This window comes from Amblyraja radiata, chromosome 27 (genome assembly GCF_010909765.2).
Source record: "Amblyraja radiata isolate CabotCenter1 chromosome 27, sAmbRad1.1.pri, whole genome shotgun sequence".
In the NCBI taxonomy this organism is placed as follows: domain Eukaryota; kingdom Metazoa; phylum Chordata; class Chondrichthyes; order Rajiformes; family Rajidae; genus Amblyraja; species Amblyraja radiata.
Window position 1 is genome coordinate 4,272,493 of NC_045982.1, and position 25,481 is coordinate 4,297,973.

The 25,481-nt window shown below is 47.4% G+C and overlaps 1 protein-coding gene across 1 annotated transcript; it reads left to right on the forward strand.

The window, feature by feature from the left end:
* Nucleotides 1-2,589: 2,589 nt before the first annotated feature.
* On the forward strand, nucleotides 2,590-22,054 carry selenon (selenoprotein N). Its single transcript, XM_033044921.1, has 12 exons — nucleotides 2,590-3,048; nucleotides 5,294-5,411; nucleotides 6,270-6,400; nucleotides 9,461-9,673; nucleotides 11,253-11,377; nucleotides 12,081-12,218; nucleotides 12,955-13,036; nucleotides 14,590-14,778; nucleotides 16,249-16,354; nucleotides 17,536-17,648; nucleotides 18,734-18,835; nucleotides 20,750-22,054. Exons 1-12 carry the CDS (start codon nucleotides 2,764-2,766, stop codon nucleotides 20,915-20,917), a joined length of 1,770 nt encoding a protein of 589 aa, XP_032900812.1. The 5' UTR covers nucleotides 2,590-2,763; the 3' UTR covers nucleotides 20,918-22,054.
* Nucleotides 22,055-25,481: the final 3,427 nt, after the last annotated feature.

The window sequence follows — 25,481 nt, forward strand, 5'->3', positions numbered from 1 at the left end:
AGAAACAAGAGATGGTAGTTTACAAAACAAAAGACAAAAGTGCTGGAGTAACTCAGTGGGTCAGGCAGCATTTCTGGAGAAAAGGAACAGTTGACGTTTCGGGCCGGGACCCTTCTTCAGACTGAGAGTCAGGGGAAAGGGAGGCACATAGACACAGGAGTAGGCCATTCGGCCCTTTGAGCCAGCACCGCCATTCTTGGCTGAAAAGAGGTATGAAAAGATACAGAACAAATCAGCCGTCACCGATGGTGAAGGAGCCCACAATGGTCCAACGTTGGCTGTGGAGGAGGTGATAACGAAGGGATACGAATCTGTCCAGATTCATGGGACAATTTCTTCCCGGCTGCTCTCAGGCAACTGAACCATTCAAACAACAACTAGTGAGCGGTCCTGAGCTATCATCTACCTCATTGGAGACCCTCGGACTATCTCTAATCAGACCGTAATTGGTACATGTGACAATAAACAGACCTTTGCAACGGAAACTCGCAGTCTGTGGAATTCTCTGCCTCAGAGGGCGGTGGAAGCGGGTTCTCTGGATGCTTTCAAGAGAGAGCTAGATAGGGCTCTTAAAAATAGCGGGGTCAGGGGATATGGGGAGAAGGCAGGATCGGGGCACTGATTGGGGATGATCAGCCATGATCACATTGAATGGCAGTGCTGGCTCGAAGGGCCAAATGGCCTCCTCCTGCACCTATTGTCTATTGATAAGGTCGAGGGGGAGGTCTCTGACAAAGAGCCAATCCAATCAAGACCTCAACGGTGGAACAGGCGGAGGACGATGGCTGACCTTAGTGGAGCGTCACAACGGCTGGGAAGGCGGATGAAGGCTGCGGCAGAAAAGGGTCTCCGGTTGTCTTGGACTCCATGCCACTGGATCCTGACCCAGATCTGTCAAGGACCGTGGGGTGGCTGTCTGTGCACCAGTCTCCCCACGTTAAACAAAGTCACGCACAGGCTTCCTCCATGAGAGGACAGTCATACTCGTTTCGAGTGACCACCGATGATGAAGGGTAAGCGGCAAGAACTAAGGTGGACCTGGTGTGGGGTGGGGTGGGGTGGGGGGGGGGGGGGGGGGGGGGGGGGACAGAGAAGCGATGAGTGCTTTTTGTAACTTTGTGTCTGCTACTTTCGGGAACTCATCTGTGTACCTGTATGCAAAAAAAAAAAGATTTCACTGCACCTAGCCATGTACAAGTGGCAATAAAGCATCTGAGGAAAGACATTCTTGCCATAGAGGGAGTACAGAGGTTCACCAGACTTGATTCCTGGGATGTCAGGACTTTCATATGAAGAAAGACTGGATAGACTCGGCTTGTACTCGCTAGAATCTAGAAGATTGAGGGGGGATCTTATAGAAACGTACAAAATTCTTAAGGGGTTGGACAGGCTGGATGCAAGAAGATTGTTCCCGATGTTGGGGAAGTCCAGAACAAGGGGTCACAGTTTAATGATAAGGGGGAAGTCTTTTAGGATTTTCTTTTCACACAGAGAGTGGTGAATCTGTGGATTTCTCTGCCACAGAAGGTAGTTGAGGCCAGTTCATTGGCTATATTTAAGAGGGAGTTAGATGTGTTCCATTATGGCTAAAGGGATCAGGGGGTATGGAGAGAAGGCAGGTACAGGATACTGAGTTGGATGATCAGCCATGATCATATTGAATGGCGGTGTAGGCTCGAAGGGCCAAATGGCCTACTCCTGCACCTATTTTCAATGTTTCTATCATCATCATCAGTGCAGGTCCATGAATCACTCAAGCAGTTGAATGGAGATACAAGGAAGGTCAGATGCTGGTATCTGCTGCAGAACGCAGAGACACTGAGTTACTCCAGCACTTTAATTATGACCTGTGGTTCTTGGCTCGCTGAAGACAAAGGACTGGGCCACAGCACGTGTCTCAACCCCAGACCCATCTGAGATACAACCAAAGATGATATATCGATCAATCATGTTTAAGAAGGAACGGCAGATGCTGGAAAATCGAAGGTAGACAAAAGTGCTGGATAAACTCAGCGGGTGCAGCAGCATCTATGGAGCGAAGGAAATAGGCAACGTTTCGGGCCGAAACCCCTCAGGAAGGAAATAGGTAAAGTTTCGGCCCGAATCCCGCTTGGAGTGCATACTGTCGTTGTGTCCTTGGGCAAGACACTTCACCCACCTTTGCCTGTGTGTGAATGTGTGTGAGTGATTGGTGGTGGTCGGAGGGGCCGTAGGCGCAGATTGGCAGCCACGCTTCCGTCAGTCTGCCCCAGGGCAGCTGTGGCTACAGAAGTAGCTTACCACCACCGAGTGTGACTGAGGAGTGAATGAATAATGCGATGTAAAGCACCTTGAGTATTAGAAAGGCGCTATATAAATCCCATCCATTATTATTATTATTATTATTATTATTTCCTTCGCTCCATAGATGCTGCTGCACCCGCTGAGTTTTTTTGGATACAACACGCTCGCTCGCTCTGAGATACAACGCACACTCGTTCTCCAAACTCGCTGGCGTTTTGCATTGGGATTTTCCACAGGCAGAGCAGGAAATCTCCAGAGCTCGGCACTTTTTTTGTTTTTGGAAACATTAGCGGTGGAGGAGGGGTTTATGGAGGATTTGGGAAGTGTGTTTGCAGGGATGTGATTGGCAATTGCAAGGGGCCTGTTACAGTGTAGCAGTTCCGCTGGCTGTTGTAGTCTGCTGCTGCCGTCGCTGCCTCCGTTTCCCGGTGGCTCGTAGCTCTGGGCGGCCGGAGAGGGAACGAGAATGCATTTGATTCAATGCAGCGGGGAGCGGGCGGACCGGAGCTGGAGATAGAGTCAGAGTCAGAGTCAGTCAGGAAGATTGCAGGAGCGATGGCCTCCGCCGCCGTGAGGCAACGCAAGGCGCAGCGGATCGGGGAAGAGGAGCCCCCGCCGCCGGTCGCTGAGACAGAGGAGCCGGGCATGGGTCCGGCGAGGAGCGGCCGCTCGGCCCTGCTGCTGCTGCTGTTCCTGTTCGGACTCGGGCTGGGACTGGCATCCATGGGCTGGAAATATTCCTTGGATTACCAACGGGCCAAGCAAGTGAGTGAGTGTGTGTGTGTGAGAGAGAGAGAGACTAATGCACCCGGCTGCTGGAATATGCATCTCACTAAGTATTGAAATTAAGAATTTGGATTTGGAGAAATCATGTCGATCAGAGAGGTTGTGTTTTGGGGCAGATTTTTTTTTTTTTGCGCAGAGAACCTAAACAATCCAGTGCGTGTTTTCACCATGAAATCACACCGAGTCTTTCTCTAATTATGTCATCGGGAACCTAGCTAGAACAGTTACTCCAGCACTTTGTGTCTTTGTTTGTAAACCAGCATCTGCAGTTCCTCATTTCCTCAGTCACCGATTCCTTCGCTCCACAGATGCTGCAATCACCCGCTGAGTTTCTCCAGCATTTTGTCTGCCCTCATTTCCTCATATAACAGTACAGCACAGGAACCGGCCCTTCGGCCCACAGTGGCTGTGCTGCCAAGTTGCACTAATCTCTCCTTGCAGATTTTCGTTATTCCTTCCATTTCCTAGAGCATTTTGTAAATCCACTTGGGGCGAGTCTGGTGTATCCAATGATCGATCTATCATCTTTGATTGTATCTCAGAGGGGTCTGGGGTTGAGACACGTGCTGTGGCCCAGTCCTTTGTCTTCAGCGAGCCGAGAGCCGCAGGTCACAAAGTACTGGAGTAACTCAGTGTCTCTGCGTTCTGCAGCAGATACCAGCATCTGACCTTCCTTGTATCTCCATTCAACTGCTTGGGTGATTCATGGACCTACACTGATGATGATGATGATGATGATACTTTATTGTCACTTGTACCTGGCTAGGTGCAGTGAAAATCTTTGTTTTTGCATATACAGGTACACAGAAGAGTCGCCCAAAGGCGCGGACGCAAAGTTACAAAAAGCACTCATCGCTTCTTTGCCTCCCCCCCTCCCCCACCGGGCCCCCATTAGTTCTCGGCAACTCAATCAATCAATCAATCAAAGATTTTATTATCATTCAAAAATACACCAACAAATGCAAATCTGAAAGAAACTTCGTTGCATCTGGCTCATCGTGCAACATAAAATAACAAGCGTTGGATGATCAGCCATGATCATATTGAATGGCGGTGCAGGCTCGAAGGGCCGAATGGCCTACTCCTGCACCTAATTTCTATGTTTCTATTTTAAAAGGACAAAATAGATAAAAAGATAAAATAGATAATAGAGGCGGCACATTTTCTGGAATTCAAGGGCCTATATGGGGTTGGACAGGCTAGATGCAGGAAGATTGTTCCCGATGTTGGGGAAGTACAGGACAAGGGATCACACAGCTTAAGGATAGAGGGGAAATCCTTTAGGACCGAGATGAGAAAAAAAAATTTCACACAGAGAGTGGTGAATCTGTGGAATTCTCTGCCACAGAAGGTAGTTGAGGCCACAGTTCATTGGCTATATTTAAGAGTTAGATGTGGCCCTTGTGGCTAAAGGGATCAGGGGGTTATGGAGAGAAGGCAGGTACAGGATACTGAGTTGGATGATCAGCCATGATCATATTTAATGGCGGTCAAGGATCGAAGGACCGAATGGCCTACTCCTGCACCTATGTTTCTATGATGGCCCGGGGGGAAGCTGTTGCAAAACCTGGCCGCTCTGCTCCTTATACTGCAATACCTTTTGCCCCGGGGGCAGCAGAGTGAACAGTCCGTGATGGAGATGTGTGGGGTCTTTTATAATACTGTTGTCCTTGGACAATCAACGTTTGCACGCAATGTCCCAGATCGAAGTTCGCTCCACTTCGGCCCAACCTCGCTCTCGAACCCCGAGACTCCGTCCTTGGCCCCATCAGACCTCGACCCTCCCTACGATACGATAAACCTTTATTCATCCCCAGGAGGGAAGTTGGGCTGCCGACAATCACAACCAAAGGACATACTGGAGAAACTCAGCGGGTGCAGCAGCATCTATGGAGCGAAGGAAATAGGTAACGTTTCGGGCCGAAACCCTTCAGGAAGGAAATAGGTAACGTTTCGGGCCGAAACCCTTCAGGGTTTCGGCCCGAAACGTTGCCTATTTCCTTTGCTCCATAGATGCTGCTGCACCCGCTGAGTTTCTCCAGCATTTTTGTCTACCTTCGATTTTCCAGCATCTGCAGTTCCTTCTTAAATACTGAAGGACATTTTGGGTTGGGACCGAGGTTTTTTACAAATTCTACCAAAAATAAAATCTGAATGCTATTTATTGTGTTGAGTAGTTTTTTATTTGATGGCTGGGTATTTAAACAAGTGTTTATTTTTATAGGAGGATGCCCTGAAGTCACTTGGGAACGAAGGCTTGTTCTTGTTTTCCTCATTTGATGTCAACAACGACTTACACCTCAGTCCTGAAGAATTTAAACCCCTAGCTGAAAAATTAACAGGTATAAACGGTATAATCCCTCTCTAAATGAGACCCAGATATACTGATCCGTGGGAAGGAACTGCAGATGCTGGTTTACACCAAAGATAGACACAGAATATTGGAGCAACTCAGCGAGTCAGGCAGCATCTCTGGAGAAAAGGAATAGGTGATGTTTCGGGTCGAGACCCTTCGTCATAGTTTTGTGAGGATCTCGACCTGAAACGCCACCTTTTCCTTTGCTCCAGAGATGCTGCCTGATCCTGACCCGCTGAGTTACTCCAACATTTTGGGTCTATTCCAGATATATTGGGTCTGGTGTTCAATGTGGATTATTCAACATTTAATTATGTGGTGTTAACGGCCCATGATGAAGGCCAGGTAAATGTAACCTTTTGTGTTTCCATATTATTTGATACAATAAAATCTGGTTGAGGATAAAGGGGTAGACCATTTAGAACGGAGATGAGGAAAAACGTTTTTACACCCAGAGAATTTGGAATCGGTGGAATTCTCCGCCTCAGAAGGCAGTGGAGGCGATTCTCTGGATGCTTTCAAGAGAGAGTTAGAAGGCGCTCTTAAAGATAGCGGAGTCAGGGGATGTGGTGAGAAGGCAGGAACTAGTTGCCAGAGGAGGTGGTGAAGTCAAACATAGCACTTTTAAGAGGCATTTAGGCAACCACTTGAAAAGTCACGTCAAAGTTCACTGTCATATGCACAAGCACAGTGAGGTAGAGGTACAATGAAAATCTTACCTGTGGCAACATCACTTGCCTGGGTTGGGCGCATGGTTAGAAGGGTCAGCATGGCCGTAGTGGGCCGAAGGGCTCCTTTCTCTGCTGTGTGTCTCTGTGACTGAATGTGTTCTGTATGCCTGCAGGAATCAGCCAAGCGCCCGACTATGAAAGTGACGGAGAGACGGATCCTAACGCGGAGACGTTGACAATCGAAGCTGAGTTCCAGCCTCTGATGCTGGAAACTATGACCAAGAGCAAAGATGGGTTTCTTGGAGTGAGTGGGCTTTGCCTTCCACCTTTTGTTCACGTGTTTGGTTTGTGCACTTGCGTTACCCAGGCAGCATCTCCTGGAAGTTTAATTCAGTTTAGTTTAGAGATACAGCGCTGAAACAGGCCCTTCGGCCCATCGAGTCCACGCCGACCAGCAACCCCTGTACGTTCCTGCACACACTGGGGACAATTTTACATGTATACCAAGCTAATTAGCTTACAAACCTGCACGTCTTTGGAGTGTGGAAGGAATCCCAAGATCTCGGAGAAAACCCACGGGGTCACGGGGAGAACGTGCAAACTCCTTTCAAACAGCACCCGTAGTCGGGATCGAACCCGGGTCTCTGGCGCTGTGAGGCAGTAACTCTACCGCTGCGCCACCGTGCCGCCCAGGTTATTCTCAACCAGGGACACAAGTAGGAGTGTCTTTGTATTTCTAACAGCATGGATTTTTTTAGGGGGGTTTCAGGTAACAATTGTGCAGCCATCCATTTTACATCTAAATAGGATAAAATATTCTTAATGCAGGAACCATTCATTGTGTAAAGAGACGGTGTGGAATATTGTGCTGTCCAATTGATATAAAACGTCATTTTTAAGCACAGAAACTAATGAAGGTGAACGGAACGATGGTGTTTCTATCTGGGGCACGAGGACGAATATTAGGTGTGTGGAGGAGGGACTGGTTTATACTGAAGATAGACACAAAATGCTGGAGTAGCTCGGAAGGACAGGCAGCATCTCTGGAAAGAAGGAATGGTTGGCGTTTCGGGTCGAGACCCTTCTGCTGATTAACGTGGGGCATCGAGAGCTAAACTGGCCACCATGCTTGGGAAAGGATAGATTGGCCTTGGAGCAACGACAGCAGGAATGAACCAGTTATACTTGGGTTCGACTGCAAGGAGCTAAATTGCCATCAGTTTCTCTCGAATTTGGAATCCTAAGAATTGGAGGGTATTAGCGGTAAAGAGAAGTTAGACAGACTTGGGTTGTTTTCTCTGGTGCGTCAGAAGTTGAAGGGAGACCCGATAGAAGTATTGAAAATTGTTAGAAACTGTGAGAAGGTCGATGGTCAGAATCTTTTTACCTTGGGTGGAAATGTCCAACACTATTTTCAGGATGTAAAAGGGAAGGTTTAGAAAAGGTGTGTGGGGCAAGTTTTTGTTTTACACAGGGAGTGGTGGGTGCTCAGAATGCGCTGCCAGGGGTGGTGGTGGAGGCAGGTATGATCGGGGCATTTAAGAGGCCCTTTGGGAGACCCGTGTGTATGCGGGGCGGAGGAGCCATTCATGCTTAAATTAGTTACTGTTAGTATATTATAGTATTTTGTATAGATATTTCTAGCTGTATCTTTTTTGAATGATAGGGGGAGGGATTCTGATACATAAACGTCTTACCTTGAACTAAGCAAATGACAGGGAGCGGTCAGATGAGACGGGAGCTGGCACGGGAAAGAAGGCAGAGTTTGTTTTAACAGCTCAGATAGTAAGAACGGAAAGCTACAATTAGTATAACAAATATAGAGTTCACTTCTTTGTTTGTACTACTTCAACAAAGAATCAATAACGACTGGAAGATTCCTTTTTTTTAACATCGACTGCGTAAATTCCACTCCTCCCTGCCAGCGTAGTCATGGCAATCAAAAGTGGGACATTAGAAAGATAAGAAATTGCCATTACACAGGGGATGGAGGGATGAAAAAGTTCACTTAAAAAGATAGACAAGGTCAGAACAAAGCTTAACACTCACAACAAACCAAAGAAACTTCCTCAATTACAGTATAATAACCGGAAAAAAATTAATATTAAAATTTTGGAAAGGCCCTACAACCCCCACAATTAAAATGTGGATTACGGAAATGTCGGAGACCCTATACTTAGAAAGAATTAGACTTGTCTTAATGGACAAACAAGATCTTTTCCATAAAATTTGGGCTCCATTCATTAACTATCTGAAGGGATAGATTGGCACAGCACGAGGACCCAGCTGAAACTTGAACTCAGGAACAGATGAAAAACTATACTTTATAACCTACGAACCTATCTCCATTGATGTATTACAGGTAACCCATTCCACCTCCCTTGTTTTTCTGTTGTGTTGTTTTTTTGGGGTTTTTTTGCTTTCTTTTTTATTTGAAACTTTCTACCCTCTCTTTTTCTCGCTTTCTATAAAAAATAAAAATACTAGAAGCAGAAGTAATTGATAATGGAAAATTTTAATAATGTATGACTGATGTATATGAAAAGTTTTTTTTTTTTACTATAATATGTAACTACATTTTATAATATGTCTACTTCTAATAAATAAATAAATAAATAAATAAAGATAGACAAGGTACAAATTCTTAAGACCATACAAAGCTTTAATTTGACATCTGATGGGTGTGGACCCAGGGACCCTGAGGCAACAGTTTTACGTCTGAATCTCCAGCAGCACGCACACAGAAATACCAGAAAACCGGGGTTAATATACCTACAGACACCTCCAAATATGGAGTTGTTTTTCACTCTTTGCCAAAAGCCAGTCATCCCAATGGCATCCTCTGGCCCCTTCTTATCTGATTAACCTCTTCAACTTACATAAAAAACCTTGTAAGAGAGCTGTGAATTATTCAACGTAAGTAAAGAAAAACCTTTGTCATGATGATTTTGGCCAAAGCAATACAATTGGCTTTTTACAACAGGAAAGCTTAAATATGACAACAATCAATTAATAACTAACTCTATCAGGGATATGGATCAGGTGCAGACTTGGCATCATGGTCAGCACTGACGTTGTGAAGAGGGGAGGGGGACCGGGCGCCAGATACATTGTAGCTTTGTCGTCGCCCTTTACGTAGCGACTATTTGTATACCATGGGAATGTCACTGTGACTTGTCACATGTGACAATACAGCATTCATTCATTCATCCATTCATTCATCCATTCATTCATCCATTCATTCATACATTCATTCATTCATTCATGATGCCAAGTCTGAGAGCAGATATCGAGCAATGTCATGGTCAGTTGTTTAAAAGCACTTGAATGGTTCAGAGATGTTGCGTGTTTTCTTGTGTTCCAGGTCTCCCATGGCACCCTGTCTGGTCTGAGGAGCTGGAAAACTGCGGGAACGCCCTCTGCTGTGTTCAGCACCAGCCTGTTTAAGGCCTTCCTCCCTCTGAAGAATACATTTGAGCTGGGAGAGGCATGGTGGATCATCCCCAGCGAGCTAAACATCTACACCGGATACCTCTCCAACAATCGCTTTTACCCGCCGACACCACGAGGGAGAGAGGTAATGTAATGGCTTTCCCCCTCTGCTGTTTGATCCATCTCGCCCACACCACCGTACTACTGTAAATGTGTCCTGTAAAAATGACGGAGAACGATCAGTGGTGCTCGACCTAAAACGTCGCCTATTCCTTCTCTCCACAGATGCTGCCTCACCCGCTGAGTTCCTCCAGCATTTTTGTCCACCTTCCATTTTTCCAGCATCTGCAGTTCTTTTTTAAACAGTGGTACTTTATTTGTCACCTGTACCGAGGTACAGTGACAATAGACAATAGACAGTAGGTGCAGGAGGAGGCCATTCGGCCCTTCGAGCCAGCACCGCCATTCAATGTGATCATGGCTGATCATCCCCAATCAGTACCCCGTTCCTGCCTTCTCCCCATATCCCCTGACTCCGCTATTTTTAAGAGCCCTATCTAGCTCTCTCTTGAAAGCATCCAGAGAACCTGCCTCCACCGCCCTCTGAGGCAGAGAATTCCACTGACTCACCACTCTCTGTGAGCAAAAGTGTTTCTGTATACAGTTCAGTATAAGCACTTAGATGCATCTCAGATACAATACGTGTACAGTAGTCGTACACTGAGACAGTATACAGAGTCGGCAGATTTGGAGCCGTTTTCAAGTCCCAGTTGTATAGGTATAGAAGGATTGGGCGACGTTTCGGGTCGAGACCCTGGAAGGGTCTCGACCCGAAACGTCACCCATTCCTTCTCTCCAGAGATGCTGCCTGCCCCGCTGAGTTACTCCAGCATTGTGTGTCTACCTTTGATTTTAACCAGCATCTGCAGTTCCGTGCAGGTGTAGATTTCTTAACTTGGCCATGAAGGCCTGTTGACCTGGTGTCACAGTGTCGGCCCGGTCATTGGTCCTTCTCTCCATTGCTGCTCCACCGCTCCGTGCCGGTGGAGGTCACATCTGGGCCACGTGCTGGGCCCCTTGCAGTTACGCCAGGTCCAGGTCCAGAGAAGAAATAACTGAAGATGGGCCCAGACCCAAAACGTTGCCTGGCCATGTTCTTCAGAGATGCTGCTTGACCCGCTGAGTTGCTCCAGTACTTTGTGTCTTTGTGTTAAACCGGCAACTGCAGTTCCTTGTGTTTAGTTGGGTTTTAATTTAGAGATTCAGCGTGGGATCTGGCCCTTCGGCCCACTGTGTCTGCGCCAACTAGCGATCGCCCGTACACCAGTTCTATCCCACACACTAGGGACAGTTTACAGCAGAAAAATGTACCTGCAACAGTGCACGTCTTTGGAAGGAAACCAGAGCACCCGGAGAAACCCCACACCATCACAGGGAGAACAAACGTTGCCTATTTCCTTCACTCCATAGATGCTGCGGCACCCGCTGAGTTTCTCCAGCACTTGTCTACATACAAACTCCGTACAGACAGCACCCGTAGTCAGGATTGAACCTGGGTCTCTGGCGCTGTGAGGCAGCAACTCTACCGCTGCGCCACCGTGCCATCCTTGCGCTGCCGTATCTCGAAGGAATTATGTCCCTTCATATGGAGGCAACTGTGGTGTGTATGTTGGGTGGCCTGTGCTTTTGTACATCTCCAGAGTGTATCTCCTTTCTTGAAACAGGTCCTTATTCATAAACTTCTCGCCATGTTTCACCCACGGCCGTTTGTAAAGACGAGATTTGCCCCGCAGGGAGCAGTGGCCTGTGTCCGAGCCGTCAGCGACTTCTATTACGACATTGTGTTCCGGTGAGTACAGCCTGTTTTGCTGGGTATAACCTAATACCGCACACTAACACTATCCTACACACACTAGGGACAATTTTTACATTTACACTAAGCCAATTAACCTACAAACCTGCACGTCTTTGGAGCGTGGGAGGAAACCGGAACATCTGGAGAAAACCCCCGCAGGTCACGAGGAGAACGTGCAAACTCCGTACAGACAGCACCCGTAGTCGGGATCGATCGCGGGTCTCCGGCGCTGCATTCGCTGTAAGGCAGCAACTCTACCTCCACGCCACCGTGCCGCCCTCGTTACGTGGATGTGGATGATCAGCCATGATCGCGGTGAATTGTGCCACATTGCCGCCCTTAAACCTCAAGTAATTCTGTTGAATATTGTCTGTGTATTTTACTGTGGAAACCAATTTATAAGCATCTTAAATTCATGCTAATTGTGAAGATTTCCATTAATTGTGACGGAGAAGGCTGGATTAGTGTGTGTGTGCGCACGCGTGTGTGTGTATGTGCACGCGTGTGTGTGCGTGCGCGTGTGTGTGTGCGTGCGTGTGTGCGCGCGCGCGCGTGTGTGTGTGTGCGTGCGTGTGTGTGTGAAATCCCCCTGGTGATGTCAGTGTTGAGGATTAATGAGCCTGTGCCAGTTACTGTGTCTAATGAGTGCAGGCCATGGGTTTGACAATCCGTGAATCTGATGGTGTTTGTGTTTCAGGATCCATGGGGAATTTCAGTTGAATGAGCCGCCAGACTTTCCCTTCTGGTTCACGCCAGGACAGTTCACGGGACACGTCATCCTCTCTAAAGACGGATCGCACGTTCGAGACTTCTGGATGTACGTCCCCAATAGCCGGTTAGTGCAACCTTTCTCTTGCCTTTGTGTCATTATCATTGAAGATTTGAGTATAGGAGCAAAGTGGTCCTTCTGCAGTTGTACTGAGCCCTAGTGAGACCACACCTGGAGTATTGTGTGCAGTTTTGGTCCCCCCTAATTTGAGGAAGGACGTTCTTGCTATTGAGGGAGTGCAGCGTAGGTTTACAAGGTTAATTCCCGGGATGGCGGGACTGTCATATGCTGAGAGAATGGAGCGGCTGGGCTGGTACACTCTGGAGTTTAGAAGGATGAGAGGGAATCTTATTGAAACATATAAGATTATTAAGGGTTTGGACACGCAAGAGGCAGGAAACATGATCCCGATGTTGGGGGAGTCCAGAACCAGGGGCCACAGTTTAAGAATAATGAGTAAGGCATTTAGAATGTAAGAAAGAACTGCAGATGCTGGTTTAAATCGAAGATAGACACAAAATGCTGGAGTAACTCAGCGGGACAGGCAGCATCTCTGGAGAGAAGGAATGGGCGACATTTCGGGTTGAGACCCTTCTTCAGACAGATCTCTCCAAAGATGTTGCCTGACACGCTGAGTTACTCCAACATTTTGTGTCTACCTTTTTTGCCCTATCGGGTTGAGTGCTTGTCCTTTGACAGTGGTTTGATGATTCCCTGCCCCCGGATATGTTGGGAGTTTTGCCATTCATCAACACTCCAGCTTAACGCAGCTTTGTAAAGGCCGGCTTGTCTTCCCATCCAGGTCTCTGAATGTGGACATGGAGTGGCTGTACGGGACTGGGGACGGGGGCAACATGGAAGTGGACATTGGCTACCTGCCCCAGGTTGGTTCTCACCATTGCTTCCCTGCTTCCCTGCTCCTGTAAATAATTGGTAAATAAAGATCAATATCCCCGATGGGAAGATCAATAATCAGCAAATGCAGGGAGAGGTTCCTTTGCAGAAGAGCCAGTGGAGAGTGGAGTAGTCTTTATTACACCTCATGGGTTTACTGGTGGAAGAGGCTTTGTCAGTAAGACACATGCAGAGAGAAGCTTGTCACTGCAGGAGAGCTGAAGCTGAGGAGGAGTGGGGCTTTGATCGTGTTTCCAGAAAGTCGACACTGAAGATGAAGGACTATATGTTTTTCCAGAGATATGAAACTCAGTAATTCTACGAAATTTCACGCTGTTTCGTGGTGGGTTGAGGAGGGACGATGTTATAATATACTAGACCAAGTGCAGACCCGTTGGGTCTGTTCCCCCAACGTGCGGTTGTGCGGGGGGGGGGGGGGGGGGGGCGGCATGTGGTGTCACACACACTAACTACCACCCCACACACACGCTAACTACCCCCCTTGATATTATATTAATATTATTAATTTGCTCGGTCGCAAAATGTTTTAGATTTTTGCCTGGAAAACCTAACTTCGTGCAGAACCACCATCGATTTTTTTTTCTGGAACTCTTGGTTCCTGAGCCTTGCCTGGTTATCCGTGTTTCTGGACCAACAGTGGTCATGGCCTCCGCGAGGAATTGCGCGGTCTGCCTAGGCCGCCGGGGAGCTGAGATACCGGTACGCAAAGTCGGACTCAGAAGCCGGCTCTGGTAAAGGATCCGCCGGCTCTGGCCGTGCCGGAGTTCCAACGCCCCGGCCTCCGGTGGGGATTCGACCCGCTGATCGGAAGTCCCAATGAGGTCGAGATCGATCGCCTCGCCCAATAGACAATAGGTGCAGGAGTAGGCCATTCGGCCCTTTGAGCCAGCACCGCCATTCAATGTGATCATGGCTGATCATCCACAATCAGTACCCCGTTCCTGCCTTCTCCCCATATCCTCTGACTCCGCTATCTTTAAGAGCCCTATCAAGCTCTCTCTTGAAAGCATCCGGAGAACCGGCCTCCACTGCCCTCTGAGGCAGAAAATTCCACAGACTCACAACTCTCTGCGAGAAAAAGTCTCCGTTCTAAATGCCTTAACCCTTTTTCTTAAACTGTGGCCCCTGGTGCTGGACTCCCCCAACATCGGGAACATGTTTCCTGCCTCTTGCGTGTCCAAACCCTTAACAATCTTATATGTTTCAATAAGATACCATCTCATCCTTCTAAACTCCAGAGTGTACAAGCCCAGCCGCTCCATTCTCTCAACATATGACAGTCCCGCCATCCCGGGAATTAACCTTGTGAACCTACGCTGCACTCCTCAATAGCAACAATGTCCTTCCTCAAATTAGGGGACCAAAAACTGCACACAAAACTCCCATTTTCCGGGAGACTTCCGCGGGTGAATTTCAAGTGCGTGCGCTTGTCCAGTTTAAAGGTGGTGCTGGCCCGGATCAGTTGCCGGAAAATCGGTGGCGGACGTGTACTTCAAAGTGCCCTTCCCTCTGTCCTCTACAGATGGAACTCAAGTCTGCTGGTCCGTCAATTCCGAGCGTCATCGTGGACGAGAATGGGAACGTCATCGACAGCTTAGACCCCGCAGGGGAGCCCATTCAGTTTGTTTTCGAGGAGATTATCTGGCAGCAGGAATTCAGCTTCGAAGAGGCCGTCGGGAAACTGGAGACTACTTTTTATCCGTTCAAAAAGGTAATCCATAAGATTCCAGCATCCCCCACCCAGTCTGAAGAAGGGTTTCGCCCCGAGACGTTGCCTATTTCCTTCGCTCCATAGATGCTGCCGCACCCGCTGAGTTTCTCCAGCATTTTTGTCTACCTTCGATTTTCCAGCATCTGCAGTTCCTTCTTAAACAGATTCCAGCATCTGCAGTCCCTCATATCTCCGCAGGGACTGCATATGCTGGAATCTTATGATGAACACACAGTATTGGGGGGAGACCTCTAAGTGGGTAAAAGTTGAGGAGATTTGAAAATGGAGGCAACAGGAACTGCAGATGCTGGAATCGTGCATCAAATTTGTAATCTTGTGTGTGAAGATGTGGCCCGTTCTGAAACGTCTCCTATCCATGTTCAAAGGTTCAAAGGTTCTTTATTAGTCACATACACCAATTGGCGTAGTGAAATGTGGATTGCCATTGTAGCACATAAAAAAGACAACAACCTAACAACAATAAAGAAATTTAAACATAAAAATAACTGTGAGGGAAGGCACAAAGTCCAGTCCCCATCCCCATGTCCACCCATAGTCGGGCCTACTGAGGCCTCCGCAGTCGCCTTTACGGAGGCCCGATGTTCCAGGCCATTCTCGCAGGATGATGGTGCTCCGGCGTCGGGAGAATCCTCACAGCGGCTTGGGAAACCTGGAACGGCAGCTTCCTTTACTGCCTGTCCTGCTGAGTTATTCCGCCACTTCCAGTTCTAATGGGGATTGGAACTAGGCGCTTCCAAACTTGCAGAGATGAGGAACCGCAGATGGGTGAACGGACCATGAGTGAACAAAGGAGGAGGACTGGCTGAACTTTGTTGCCTTCCACCACAGTGAAGAATGCTGTGGTGGATGTTTGTGTTCAATCTTATTGTGTATTGTGTGTTATTTTTAAAGGGCCTGTCCCACTGTACGAGCTAATTCAAGAGCTCTCCCATATTAAAAAAAAATCAAACTCGTGGTAAGCACATAGAATGTACGTAGCGGGTACGTCGGAGATCGGGGACGTCTCTTGGCGGCTCGTAACGCTAACGGCAGGTACTCGGGAAACGCGGTAAGCTCGTGAGGACTCGTGAAGATTTTTCAACATGTTGAAAAATGTCCACGAGAGCCCCGAGTACCGACGAGCGGCCATTACCGTAAATCTCCGAGTTCGAATCAGGGGAAACTCGGGAGAACTCTTGAATAGCTTGTACAGTGAGACAGGCCCTTTGGTGTGTCGTTGCTGGCAAATTCAGTTCACTGCACCTTCGGGTGCATGTGCCGAATAAAATTAACTTTGACTTTGGTGGAATTTTACTTCGAACACAAAGTGCCGGAGTAGCTCAGTGGGTCAGGCTGAGTCTTTGGAGGACGTGGATGGGTGATGTTTCAGGTCGGGTCTCTGTTTCTTAGCTTTGGTGACTCAGCTGGTCGAGAGAGAAGAGCTAACTCTTTGGATCATTTTCTTTCCAGGTTTCCTACCATCCCTTCATCGAAGCCTTCGACCGGGCCAAGGCAGAAGACAAGCTTGTGCATTCCATACTACTTTGGGGGGCACTTGATGACCAGTCCTGCTGAGGTATGTTCTAGTCTTCAGTCTGTGCAGTGATTAGTCTAGTTTATTCTCATGTGTACCAGGGTATGGTGAAAGCTTTTGTTGTACGCGGCCATCCTCAGCCTTGCCCAAGTGCCAACCGGGTCTGGTGCCAGGTGAGGGTTGGAGCAGTGTCTGTGGGGACGGGGGGGGGGGGGGGGGGGGGGGGGGGGGGGGGGGGGGGGGGGGGGGGGAGAGGGGACAGTGGCCGTGGATCTGCATTAGTTCACGTCACGGCTCATTGCACTGAAAGCGAGATTCGGCTCTTTTGCTTTGTGTAATGCGAGCTTCCCTTTGTTCAAAGGTAGGCAAAAATGCGTGAGGAACTTAGCGGGTGAGGCAGCATCTTTGGAGAGAAGGAATAGGCGGCGTTTCGGGCTGAGACCTTTCTTCAGACTGATGTCGGGGGGTGGGGGGGCGGGAAAAGGAAAGGAAGAGGCAGAGACAGGCTTGTGGGAGAGTTGGGAAGGGGATGGGGAAGTAGGGAGAAAACAAGGACTATCTGAAATTAGAGGTCAATGTTTATACCGCTGGACTGTAAACTACCCAAGCGAAATATGAGGTGCTGTTCCTCCAATTTGTGCTGGGCCTCACTCTGGCAATGGAGGAGGCCCAGGACAGAAAGGTCAGATTCGCAATGGGAGGGGAAGTAGAAGTGCTGAGCCACCGGGAGATCAGGTAGGTTAGTGCTACATCACTTGGACAAGAGTCAAGAGCATTTAATTATCATAGGTACTGAAATGGAACTATGAGATTCTCACTTGGAGCAGCCTAACAGTACTCAGATTACATAATAAACCCCCAAACACAGTTCCACAAACTGAACGCCCCGTTTTACTTCTCCTTCTCCCTCTGGAAGGCGACTCCGGACTGTCAAAGCTGCCACAGCCAGACATAAAAACAGTTTTTAACCCACGAGTAGTTGCTCTACTCAACAGCCAAAAATCTGTAGCCTCCCTTTGATCTGGTATTTTGTTGGTTCACATGCTTGATCAATGGTGTTCTATCATTAATGTCTTATTATTATTAATGTTTAGTGTTTTCTGAGTCATTCAAAACTGTCACTGTATGTCACGTTGTTACTTGTGGGTGGAGCACCAAGGCAAATTCCTTGTATGTGAATACTTGGCCAATAAACTTACTTACTTACTTACTTGTTTGTGCAGGTTCGGGGCGGACTCTTCGAGAGACCGTTCTCGAGAGTTCGCCCGTTCTCTCGCTGCTGAACGAGAGCTTTGTCAGCAGCTGGGCCCTGGTTAAGGAGCTGGAGGATCTTCAGGTAAATGCGGGAATGATGAGCGATGTTGGAATCCTGAAGCGGTTGGCTTAAACAGGCTCAACCTCATTAGGAGATTCACAGGAAATATGTGAATTCAGTGAATGATTTAGGATAGAACATAGAACATACTGTACAAGAACTTCGATCCACCTTGTTTGTGCCAGATATGATGCCAAGGACAATTCTTACCTGCCTGCACATAATCCAGATCCCTCCATTCCCTGCATATACATGTGCCTATCCAAACGTCTCTTAAAAGCCACTGTCATATCTGCCTCCACCACCACACCCGGCAACGCGTTCCATACACTCACTGTGTTAAAAAAACTTGCCCTGCATTTTTCTTTAAATTTAGTCTCCCCATAAAGCCTTGCCCTTGAGTCTTTGACATTTCCATCCTGGCATAAAGGTTCTGACTGTCTACCCTATCTGTCCTTCACATAACTTTGTATACCCTGGATGCGATATTATTGCATACTTATATGCGGTAGCTGCCAGATTAAAGATAGACGATAGACACAAAATGCTGGAGTAACACAGCGGGTCAGGCAGCAAGCATCTCTGGAGAAAAGGAGGAGGCGACGTTTCGGGTCAAGATCCATCTTCAGATATCACCTATTCCTTTTCTCCAGAGATGCTGCCTGACCTGCTGAGTTACTCCAGCACTTTGTGTACTTTCAAGCATTTTGCGCCCTTCTTTAGAGACAAGAGGTAGGCCAGCCAATCCAAGTGTAGCTGGAAGCTCGTCTTGTATGTGAATACTTGGCCAATAAACTTACTTACTTACTTGTTTGTGGCAAACAACATCAAAGCTGATTTAGTTTCAGTCTGTTACCATGGAGTTGGTGATTAGGGAACTGATTGTGAATGAGATGGAAAATAGTCTGGTGTGTGTGAAGGTGCAGTATAGCAAATGCAAATGGGGGTTTTGTTTAAATGGGAAATTCTGCACTGATTGTGTTAACATGCTGTGAAGTTCCAATGAGAAGGAAGTTCCCTGCTAACACCTTTTGATGTTTGACTAGAGCATAGGTGTGGAGTTGTAGATGTGAACATGTGGCTGATATGTGTTTTATTTTCTCTAGAGCAACCAAGGCAATGAAAAGCATGCCCGTTTAGCAAGCCTGCATTTAGAACACTATAACTTTCCTGTTGAGATGATGATCGCTTTACCAAATGGAAATGTGGTAAGTCCACTTGCCTGTTGATGTCAGTCAAAACCAGCTGGTCATCTTATCTGTTTAAGAAAGAGCTGCAGATGCTGGGAAAATTGAAGGTAGACAAAAATGCTGGAGAAACTCAGCGGGTGAGGCAGCATCTATGGAGCGACGGAATATGTGACATTTCGGGTCGAGACCCTTCTTCAGACTGATGTGGGGGAGGGGGGGGGGGGGCGCTGGGCATCACTCTGACTATGGAGGAGGCCCAGGACAGAAAGGTCAGATTGGGATGGGAGGGGGAGTTAAAGTGCTGAGCAACCGGGAGATCAGGTAGGTTAATGCAGACTGAGCGGAGGTGTTCAGCGAAACGATCGCCGAGCCTGCGCTTGGTCTTGCCAATGTACTTAAGTTGACACCTGGGATAGCGGATACAGTAGATGAGGTTGGAGGAGGTGCAAGTGAACCTCTGCCTCGCCTGAAAAGACTGTCGGGGCTCCTGGATGGAGCCGAGGGGGGAGGTAAAGGGACAGGTATTGCATCTCCTGCGGTTGCTGGGGAAAGTACCCGGGGAGGGGGTGGTTTGGGTGGGAAGGGATGAGTTGACCAGGGAGTTTCAGAGGGAACGGACTCTGTGGAAAGCAGAAAGGGGTGGAGATGGGAAGATGTGGCCAGTAGTGGGAGTGTTGGAGGATTATATGCTGTATGCAACGGCTGATGGGGTGGAAGGTGAGGACAAGGGGGACTCTGTCCTTGTTGTGAATGGGGGGGGGGGGAGCAAGAGTGTGCTGGGGGATATCGAGGAGACCCTAGTGAGAGCCTCATCTATAATGGAAGAGGGGAACCCCCGTTTCCTAAAGAATGAGGACATCTCCGATGATCTAGTACAGAAAACCTCATCCTCGACGAAGATGTGGTATAGACGGAGGAATTGTGGTATAGACGGAGTAGGGGATATAATCTTTATAGGAAGCAGGGTGGGAAGAAGTGTCGTATATATAGCTATGGGAGTCAGTAGGTTTGTAGTAGATGTCGGTCAATAGTCTGTCTCCTGTGATGGTGACGGTGAGATCAGAAACGGTAGGGAGATGTCGGAGATGGCCCAAGTGAATTTCAATGCAGGATGGAAATGGAAATACTCCAAATGCGGCCTCACCGACGTTTGTGCAATTGTAATATAACATCCCAGCTACTATACTCGAGGCCCTAACTGATGAACGTCAATGTACCAAAAGCCTTCTTTCCCACCGTACTTCCCTATGTTTCTTGGTTTGTTTGACGGCATAGTGACCTAGCGATGGCCTTACAGCACCAGAGACCTGGGTTCGATCGTGAACTACGGGTGCTGCCTGTAAGGAGTTTGAGCGTTCTACCTGTGACTGTCTAGGCTTTCTCCGGATGCTCCAGCTTCCTCCCACATTCCAAAGATGTGCAGATTTACAGAATAATTGGTTTCTGTAAATTGTTCCTAGTGTGTAGGCGAGAACTAATGTATGGGTGATGGACACGCTAGAGGCAGGAAACATGTTCCCGATGTTGGGGGAGTCCAGAACCAGGGGCCACAGTTCAAGAATAAGGAGTAAGCCACTTAGAACGGAGACGAGGAAACACTTTTTGCTCACAAAGAGTGGTGAGTCTGTGGAATTCTCTGCCTCAGAGGGCGGTGGAGGCAGGTTCTCTGGATGCTTTCAAGAGAGAGCTAGATAGGGCTCTTAAAAATAGCGGAGTTAGGGGATATGGGGAGAAGGCAGGAACGGGGTACTGATTGGGGATGATCAGCCATGATCACATTGAATGGCGGTGCTGGCTCAAAGGGCCGAATGGCCTACTCCTGCACCTATTGTCTATTGTATCATTGGTCAGTGCAAACTCGGTGGGTCAAAGGACCTGTTTTTGAGCTGTATCTCTAAAGTAAACTAAACTCAACATGATTGGTATTAACAGGTTCACCACATCAATGCAAACTATTTCCTGGATGTTACTTCCATGAAGCAAGACGAGATGGACAAAGGCCTCTTTACCTCTTCACGGTTCGAGGACCCTTCCACTGCAGCTTACGTCCAGTTTTTGAAGGAAGGGCTCGAATTGGCCAAGCAGTTTGTACCGTCATAACATCGGAATGAAACTAGGGAGTGATCTTGCTGCTCCTCCTCTGCATGCCTTGGTGCATGGACCTCGCTAACTAAATGCCCAGGGAACCCAGTAAGTCGGACTTCAGAAAACCAAATCGGAAACCCTGAAGCAGACGACTTTTGTAGCTGAAGTCTGTATGAGGTATATGTTGCTCTTCAACCTCCTAAGATAATGAATCAATCGTTCTACGTAAATCTTGCTGGGCGGAATGAAGAGCTACAGTGAGAAACTAGTGCTGCTCGAGTTATCACTGAAAGATTTCATTGTCGCTTTACGAACTCTCCTTCTCCCGTTAATAGTCGGAGAAGAGGAAGTGAAAGAAAGAAAGTCAATTTCAACACTTGTAATCAGTATTATTTCAGGAACTTTATTTTACATTCTCACCTCTTTTTCTGGTAAAATTTTAATGATTCCTGGCAGGCTCCAAGACGTCAATGAATTTCATATTTCCCGCTCAGTAAGCAGCGCTGGTGAGAGTCAGTTTCTGAATTAGTTCCTCACTGAAAGGGACTTTGATTATTGGAGCTTGAATCCTTGCCTCCCTGCCCTCTCCATCCTTGTTCCCGTATCAGGATATTTGAGTGATTTGCTTGAAACCCCGTTACAACTTCAGGTCCCAATACTTTTTTAAATTGCCTGCTTTGAAGAGATCTTGCTCCTCCATTACGCAAATGTGCGGCTCATTAATGCTGTACATTCTCACCTGCTCTGCAAGGTCAACAGAGGGGAGGGCAGAACGGGAGAGAGGTCCAAATACTAGGTGTCAAATGCTAGATTTTAGCCCCCAAAGTTTTCAATACAAGCTCATTTTGTAAAGGTTAAGGTTCAGATAAGGAGCAAAAATGCAAGAGGCTGGTTTGGGGCATAGGATCTGTTTGTCTCCAGCCCCTCAAAATTGTTTCAGTCAAAACAATTGGCACAAAACGTGTGTTGGCGTATACTTGTATTTTTTTTTTTAATGAGACTGATTCTAGTTAGCAGGAAGACCACTCTTTATAAGGCCCTCAAAGTCAGCAACTATGCCTCGTAGCAGCACCCTTTATCTGTTACAACATCTTGAAAAAGAGAGACTGACTTGTGACAACTTTTGCAAACTGGAAGGTGTACTTAATATACTACTTTCCAATGCAATTATTGAGCTTTTGGGAAGATGGCCCATTTCCTGCATAATAACCCAGTTTTGGTATTAGAACCTCTTGCAGTAATTTACAAGCCTGATTCGACTAAATTTGAATCAACAATAAGCCAAAATTGTGAAGGGTTTTAAAAGTAAATTAAGCTAAACTGTTTGCACTGATGGAAGAATGAATAACTAGAAGACCACACAAATGTAATGGGGGAAAGGATGGGAGAGCAGCATAGCATACCTGAAGGAATGGGATAGATGTTTGAAAGACAAGGTTTGTTAGAAATAGAATTAATTGTCTTGTTGAAAGAGCTGGCAGCTGTGCAGAGAATGAATGGCCCTCCACTTTTATTAACTCGCACAGAATTAACCTAAATGACAATTAACCACCCCTTAAAAATTGTTAATGAACGGTAAACCTTTGGTTATTTTGTCAGTCTTCAGAACCAAAAATCCATCCAGCTCACTGTCCCATTATACAGCAGTAATAATGTTGTTACTGTATTGGGTCTGAAGGGCCCTGACCCAAAACGAGACCAATCCACGTTCTCCAGAGATGCTGCCTGACCTGCTGAGTTACTCCAATATTTTGTGTTGTGTGTTGTTATCCAGTCAGGTTCTACCAGTACTCTACCCCAGGTCCCTATAGTAGAGGGGAATCCAAGGGTTGGAATGCTTTAGGAACCAGTGAACCTATGTATCTCCTTAGTCTGCTTGCATCCAACCCTATCATCTAATGTTCCATGTCTCAAAATGTTATTTTTGATATAAATCTTGTCAGCGTTCTATTTTGGTAAATCTGTATTAAATGCTTCCACCACTGCCCAAGGAAGACTGCTGTGGCCCATAGCAGAATTTTAAACTATGTTTCCACTTTCTTCTGCTAAGAGAGTGTTTGCCTCACAATGCTGGAGGGATCTTCACCTTCCATGCAGACAACTCCTCTATCCTGAACTTTGGCACATGCCAATGTGATCTTATCATTGGGGAAAGAGGAATTGGGGTGTCGTAATGTCAGCATCATCTAGTCCCATACAAAACCGGCACGGTGGCGCAGCGGTAGAGTTGCTGCATTACAGTACCAGGGAGCCGGGTTCGATCCTGCCTACGGGTGCTGTCCGTGGGGAGTTTGTACGTTCTCCCCATGACCTGCGTGGGTTTTATAGACAATAGGTGCAGGAGCAGGCCATTTGGCCCTTCGAGCCTGCATCGCCATTCAATGTGATCATGGCTGATCATCCCCAATCAGTACCCCGTTCCTGCCTTCTCTCCATATCCCTGACTCCGCTATTTTTAAGAGCCCTATCTAGCTCTCTCTTGAAAGCATCCAGAGAACCTGCCTCCACTGCCCTCTGAGGCAGAGAATTCCACAGACTCACCACACTTTGTGAGAAAAAGTGTTTCCTTGTCTCCGTTCTAAATGGCTTGCTCCTTATTCTTAAACTGTGGCCCCTGGTTCTGGAACCATGTTTTCTCCGGGATCTCCGATTTCGAGCAGGTTTGTTGGCTAATTGGCTTGGTATAATTGTAAATTGTCGCTAGTGGGTGTAGGATAGTGTTAGTATGCAGGGATCACTGGTTGGCGCTGACTCAGTGGGCCGAGAGCCTGTTTCTAATCTTAAACTAAACTAAAACCTAGGCAGACATGAAGCTAAAAATGCTGTCAGACTGTCTTGCAATCTGAGCACGGCGCTAGTTGAAAGAGGTAAATGTAACCGCCTCTAGATTTTCTGCAGGTTTCCTCTTTTGTTCAAGAGAATCATGCCCTTCGGCCCACCGAGTCTGCACCGACCAACAATCCCCATACACTAACACTATCCTGCACACGAGGGACAATTTACAGAAGCTAATTAATGTATAAACTTGTACGTCTTGGAGTGTGGGAAGAAACCGGAGCACTCGGGGAAAACCCACTCTGTCATGGGGAGAACGTGCAAACTCCGTACAGACAGCACCCGTAGTCAGGATCGAACTCGGGTCTCTGGCGCTAAAGACAGCAACTTTACCGCTGCACCACTGTGCGCTCCAAGCCATGTCATTTAATATCATGCATGTCATTTCAAACCATTGCATCTACAATCTGATCCCATTACTGTACCTATGCAAAGATGACATCTCCATTTAAAACTATTTTTATCAAGTTTACAAAATATTTATAATCAGAAGTAGATTTTTGTGCTTTGTTTTAATTTTGTACACTTACAGCCCAGCTTTTATCAGTATTATTTTTTATGCTGGTGGTACCATGATATGTATCAAACAAATGGCTGTGGAGACAATCCAGACCTGGCCATCTGGAGCAAGGTCAAGATGGGCGTGGGTTATTTTTCACACAAGCAGCATTTTGTGACGGCTCTGCCCCAAAGCCCGAAGAGGACGGGGTTCAGCCTGATGATAGAGAGCTGCTTTTCAGAAAGAATTTCCTGATGCCACCCTTGCTGAATAAATCAAAGTCATGAATCCAACTTGTGGTCTTTCAGTGTGGCTTCTTTCCTTCGTTCGATGTTGATTGTTGAGACTCTTGATGCACGAAATGAGAGACAAAAAGCTGGAGTAACTCAGCGGCAGGGCCGGCCTTAGGAGGTGCCGGGCCCAATTGGGAACAATTTTGGTGAGCCCCAGGTTCCCAGCCAATGTCTGTAGAATCGTAGAAATATAAATAAAGTCTATTATAGATTTTGTATCTCTATGGTAGAATGGAAAGTAATCAAAATGTGCGCTTAAAAAGTGCCTGCGAGTTAATGGACCAACAGATCTAAGCTACATTTTAATATAAAATCGCATAGGTAAGCCTACAAGTAACAAACAAAATGTGTAGATCACCTATGAAAAGTACATAGTTACAATACCACTTGTTTTAGTGACTGAAATGGAAAAAAAAAGTTATTTAACTCGATCCTGGAAAACCAATAACCATTGGCGAAAAACCAGTCCAGGCTAGATTTTCGGCTTCTACCCCATCCTAACTTAGTTATGTGTGTGTGTGTGTTAGTTGTCTGTGCGTGATGTGTGTGTGAGGGAAGGAGAAGAGGGAGAGAAGGGAGGGAGGGAAGGAGAGGGCCGGCGGCAGGAGCGGATGCCGGGGTGTGAGCGGACGGGTGTGAGCAGAGGCCGAGGTTTGTAAACGTTGCTCCAACCTCCTGCCCGGCCCTTCCTGTATTGTTAACCGCGTCTCCCCGGGGAGAGAGGGGTGGAGCCGGGGCTGTGTGCGTGAAGCACGGCGACTGGAGGGACGGGAGCGCTACCCCAGGACCGTAAGGAAACGACCCACCTCCCCCTCTCCATTTCCCCCTCACCGTCTACCCCTTTCTTCCCCCTCCACGCCTCTACTCTCTCCACCCGTCTCACCCCCCTCCACCCGGGGTAGATCTACCTGAGCCGTGTAGATTACTCTTGCGCGGGGCCCAATTGGTTTAA